The sequence below is a fragment of the Bactrocera neohumeralis genome, unplaced genomic scaffold (assembly GCF_024586455.1).
Source record: "Bactrocera neohumeralis isolate Rockhampton unplaced genomic scaffold, APGP_CSIRO_Bneo_wtdbg2-racon-allhic-juicebox.fasta_v2 cluster10, whole genome shotgun sequence".
NCBI lineage: Eukaryota > Metazoa > Arthropoda > Insecta > Diptera > Tephritidae > Bactrocera > Bactrocera neohumeralis.
In genome coordinates, this window is record NW_026089623.1 from 26,807,741 (window position 1) to 26,813,356 (window position 5,616).

Consider the following 5,616-nt stretch of genomic DNA (forward strand, 5'->3'; position numbering starts at 1 on the left):
ATTTGGACGCAATTGTTTTGGAAAAGTGGGCGTGGCCCCGCCCCCTACTAAGTTTTTTGTACATATCTCGGAAACTACTATAGCTATGTCAACCAAACTCCATAGAGTCGTTTTCTTCAGGCATTTCCATATACAGTTCAAAAATGGAAGAAATCGGATAATAACCACGCCCACCTCCCATACAAAGGTTATGTTCAAAATCACTAAAAGTGCGTTAACCGACTAACAAAAAACGTCAGAAACACTAAATTTTACGGAAGAAGTGGCAGAAGGAAGCTGCACCCAGGCTTTTTTTAAAAATTGAAAATGGGCGTGGCGCCGCCCACTTATGGACCAAGAACCATATCTCAGGAGCTACTAGACCGATTTCAATGAAATTCGGTATATAATGTTTTCTTAACACCCTGATGACATGTACGAAATATGGCTGAAATCGGTTCACAACCACGCCTTCTTCCAATATAAAGCTATTTTGAATTCCATCTGATGCCTTCTCTGTATAATACGAGTATAAACATTAGGAACCAATGATTATAGCGGAATAAAACTTTACAAAAATACGGTATTTGAAAAATATGTAAATGACGTATTATGAAATCTCGATTATCACTTTACCATGCGAGAGTATAAAATGTTCGGTGACACCCGAACTTAGCCCTTCCTTACTTGTTTTTTAATATTTTTTGTATTTTTGTTCTTACGAGCATTTTTTTTACCTAGAAACTGAATGTTTCTTTTTGCTGTTTGAGAGTTTATTGTAGACGCTTTTTATTCCATCCGTTTTTTCTCACACGAACTAGTCCAAATTCGGGAGCAGCCAGATCGTGCAGTGGTTGTAGAAGCGTTTAAACGGGAAATGGGACGAATTTGTTCTGGTGTTCGGGAAACAGGTGCACTAACACTTTGATCTAGCTGAAGTGGGTATGTAATATTAACAATATTATCAGGCTGAAGCGGAAGAGGTTCAGTCAAACTATCCTCATCCGTATGATCTGCCGGAGCGAACTCATATTCGCTAAAATTTTGGGAGTTGAAAGGATATATTCCTGTTGACTGGAAACCACTGATTATATTTTCAGGGGGCAAGTGCGCAAGTGAAAAAGTTCGTAAATGACAAAAAGCAACTCTGTAAGGCGACAAGCACATTGGAAATTGCGTTTTGCGCATTTATTTTTACCCCTTCGCAATGGCAGCACTCTGTATTGCGTAAACGACTGTCAAATCTGTGCGTTTAACGTATTTTTGATTCGATATCAAACTGGCAAGCGCAACGGACAAAAAATGTAAGTTTATAAGACATATTTGTAGTTTTAATTAAAAAAAAAGATTTATTTAACAGGGAACATTTTAAAAATAAACAAACAAACCCAACACAGTTCGAAATTTTAATCAATTACATGAAAACACATTCGGAACTTTCCAAAGGACAACTGAAAACTGTGGACGCGAAAAATGCTGCAAATAATTTATGGAAAGAGTTGGTATGTGACCTTAATGCTGCGGGGCCACCATCGCGCGATGTTTTAAAATGGAAAAAGGTAAAAAAAATTAATTATAAATGATTTTTGAAGCACATATTACTTAATTATTTAAAGGTTTGGTCGGATTATAAAACTCAGTTGAAAGCAAAAATGCGTCGGAATAAAATCAGTATTTCTGGAACTGGTGGTGGTCCTCCAAGTCATTGCTCCTTAACACCGTTGGAGGAGCAGGTTAGTGAGCTTCTGGCAATCGAAATATCCGTCAGTGGAATAAGCGGCACCTCACCAAGTGGGTCAGACATTACAACCGACGAATTCCGACAGAATGAACCAACGCCAGTGGATGAAATGCCACATTGTTCACGTCAGAGAGTCGCTCCGCAAAAGAAAGATAGCCTTTTAAATAAGCAGGTGGATAACCAAATCGCTTATCACAAAGGTTCATTAAAAGTGTTGTCTGAAATTAATGTAAACCTAAAAGTGATTTCAAAATGCATGAAAAAAAAACATAAAATGAGTAAAAAAAATATAAATTGGCTGTTGAAAAATTCGAACACAAAAAAAGGATTGATTTGGACAAAACAAAACTAAAATTTGCAACATTAGAACTAAAAAAGCAAATGCTAGAAATTGAACGGCCCGCCGAATAAAAATATTGTGTTTTAGTTATTGACATTGAAGTCTGTTACTTATTTTTTTAATACTTACTGATAATTATTTATTGAATTAAAAATGTATTTTTTGTTTATGTGATAGTTTTTTCTTTTCATTACATATATAATACTGACATATATAGATATAGTATGTATACACATGTGCAAGAGACTAAAGCTTTATATCATTAATGTGAATTTTAATCAAATAAATGTGAAAATATGAAAAATTAAAAAGTTTACTTTATTGAATAGTGTTATATGTTTATAAACTAATCATACTGTTTTTTATTTGATCTCTTAAACGTTAAGCAATATTGGTTTCATTCGCATTTCCTATGGTTTCAGTATAACTAGTATCGACTTCTTCAACTTCTACTGGTATATTTACAGGTGATTCCACATTAAAAAGAGTGCAAATATTATGAAGTGCACAACATACGTTTAAAATTTGCACCACTTTTTCTGGGGCATAATGCAGTTCTCTAGCAGCTAAAAGGCATCGGAACCGCGCTTTTAATACTCCAAATACTCGTTCGATAAGGGATCTGGCTTTTGAAAATTTGTAGTTGTAGTAACTTTCAGCAGAGTTTTCAGCAGCATTTCTATATGGAGTTAAAAGCCATTGCTCAAGCGGATAACCAGAATCGCCTATGAGAAAATAATTAAGTTAGCAAAATAATTGATGCATATAATAGCTAACAAGTAAAATTAACGAATGTGTATATGCTCACCCAGAATGCGAATTCCTATTTCTCCATTCACATAGTTGGTTTGTAAATATTGGCGCTCGCTTGACAAATTCCACACATGTGAATCATGACACGCCCCAGCAAATCGACCGTTAATGGCTTTGATCATCATCTTATGATCACATATCTAGGTTTTGGAAACAATATTTACAAAAAAAAAACAAAGATAAATTAAAAAAAAAATTGCCTTACCACCATAGCGTTTATACTATGTTTTAATTTCCTATTAAAATATAAATGTTCATTTACTGCCGGTCGTATCATTTGGATGTGAGTACCATCCACCACTCCAATTACTCCTGGAATTCCAGACACTGAGTAAAAGGCTCGTTTCGCTTCATTTTTCTCCTCTGAAGTCATTGCAAAAGTTATGTGTTTTGGACACAGCACTTTCTCAATCGCTTTGCAAACTTCAAACACACAACGGGAAACAGTTTTTTGAGCTAGTCCTGTGTGGTGATCTTGTCCAATTTGCTGTTGATACCCTCCCTGCGCCAAAAATTTTAAAGTGGCCGCTAATTTCACAATTTCGGGTATTCCTGTCAACCTGCGTGGAGTTTTTAGCTCACTACTTATGCTGTCCAACACATATTTGAATGATTCCTTACTTAGGCGAAAGTTTTGCACGAAATTATTTACGAGTAAAAGCACAAACAAGTTTAAAGAATTGCATTACACTTTATCATTCAAACTTGCCTTTTTTCACTAAGACTCATCACATTGGACTTGTCTCTAATCATTTTCCGCTCCACTCGTTCATTTCGTTCGTTCGTTTCCTCCCACAACACAACGCAATCCATATTCACACTTTTTTTATTTATTTAAAATTACTTTCATATATTTATAAAACTCTTCAAATTTAATTTTATGTTTATCTGTCAATTTTCTACACTTCTTCACCTTTCTGTTATTGATTTTGTTTTCATTCTCCTTCGTTTCGGTCAGTAATAAAAGAATTGACTGGAAATTTGTCAACGTGAAAACAGTGCAACACTGTTTACAATGCGAAAGTGTTACAGAGTACCGATTTCCCTTCGCAACGCAATTCACTTTCGCAACGCATTGCTATTCGTAACGCCTTACAGAGTAACCACCCTGATCTGAATGCTCTTTGGAATGGTAAGTTAGACAGGTGGGCAACTTCGTATATCGTTATTCTCTTTCCTGGATTGTTTGTCATAAAATCAGTAAAATATGTTTGAAGAAATTTTTTAAATGGTCCGTTAAGTAAGAATCGGTCTCTCTTTAGAACATTTTGTGTTATTTTGAATGTGTTTAAGGACGTCTATAAACAATTCCGACATCATCCAACCACTTTTACTGACTAACCCCATAGACCCCGAAACACATCCATTTAAAAATTGGGAACTATGTCGTACGCATGGAAAAACGTAAGCTGGGGGAAGCCGATTTCCACTGGCGTTGATTATTGCTACAAGGGTGACCAAACTGCCTCTCTCAGCTGAAACAGCTTGCCCAACTTGTCGTTGACCCTTCGTTGCAATTATCTGAAAAGCACCTCGAATTTGTTAAACATTATAACCAAAATCGTTAATTAATTCACAAACCTTTGGCGAATCAACGACGGTCGTAATACCAGTTTCATCCAAATTGTATATATCATTTGGTTGAAATGAATACGCCTCATAAAGTTTTTTTAAGTTTAAATAAAATTCGTCGACAGCTTTTTTTGAGAAACCTTTTAGTCTTGCTAAACTAGTTTGCTCTGGCTTACGAAGAGTTAGGCTCGAATTCCGTTTCATAAAACCATATAGCCAATCCTCCCCAGTTTCTTTCTAAACATTCCATTTTTCAGGAAACTCTTTGCCGTTAGCGACAGCGTATTGGTATGCTAACTTCTGAAAACTTTTATATGATAACCCATATTGATAATAACAACACTGTTTAATGTAGTCCACTAGTTCGATTTCTTTCTTCATCGTAAAAACTTGTCTCCAGGTAAATTTTGACTGGTAAATAGCATCTCCAGCCGTGTGACCGGCTAAAGGATCTTGTTTCTTTACTCGGGGTTCGATGGTCTGCAGACGTTGGCGTTTCTACACCGTTTAAAACATCTGCAACTGCCTTTCTCATCTTGCTTTCGTCAATATTCGATTGTGCTTTACGCTTATAATTTCGAACCATTTTTCACTATCTATATAAATCTATAAAAAAAGAAATTATACGGGGCACCTTCGGCGAACTTGTATTTCTGCCCGGGGCACATTCGGCAAAAATATAGGTTCGCTGAATGTGCCCCAACACAAAACGCTGTATCTACCCCGAACATTCCCATTTTCGTTTTCTCTATTTTATTTTAAGTAATTCACTCTTTTTATCCCTTAATCACACTTTTTCGCAGAGTTAACATTCTCACCTTTTAGTTTTGATCAAAGTTTAAAAAAAAAGTGAAACACAAAAAGTTTAATACACTTTTATTTTAGAGTCGAAAACACAAAAGCACATGTAAATTTGTCGAATGCATAGAGAGAGATGTGAGACTACAAATCGATATTTTTTATGAGTGGTGGGTAAGTGTTCGATACTTTATGGTCAATGCAGATTGTTCCTTCATATCGAAAACGCGATTGCCGAATGTACCCCAAAGCCGAAGCTACCCCGGTCTCCCTTATTGGGCCTTATCGAAAAATTCTCTTCTCATCAAAAATTGCTTCGTGTGGTTGCCTATCTATTACGGTGGATTAGACGACCAAAAATGCCTACGGAGGG

At 35.9% G+C, this 5,616-nt stretch overlaps 2 protein-coding genes across 2 annotated transcripts; one reads left to right on the top strand and one right to left on the bottom strand.

Moving 5' to 3' along the window:
* Positions 1-574: 574 nt before the first annotated feature.
* LOC126765309 (uncharacterized) lies at positions 575-2,072 on the top strand. Its single transcript, XM_050483030.1, has 4 exons — positions 575-921; positions 1,080-1,283; positions 1,340-1,538; positions 1,596-2,072. Exons 2-4 carry the CDS (start codon positions 1,111-1,113, stop codon positions 2,070-2,072), a joined length of 849 nt encoding a protein of 282 aa, XP_050338987.1. The 5' UTR covers positions 575-921; positions 1,080-1,110.
* Positions 2,073-2,417: 345 nt separating this feature from the next.
* Positions 2,418-4,922, bottom strand: LOC126765346 (putative nuclease HARBI1). The gene is made up of 4 exons (XM_050483071.1): positions 4,455-4,922; positions 3,079-4,394; positions 2,869-3,013; positions 2,418-2,785 (listed from the first exon to the last, which is right to left on the bottom strand). The coding sequence occupies exons 2-4, from the start codon at positions 3,244-3,246 to the stop codon at positions 2,442-2,444; spliced, it is 657 nt and encodes a 218-aa protein (XP_050339028.1). The 5' UTR covers positions 3,247-4,394; positions 4,455-4,922; the 3' UTR covers positions 2,418-2,441.
* Positions 4,923-5,616: the final 694 nt, after the last annotated feature.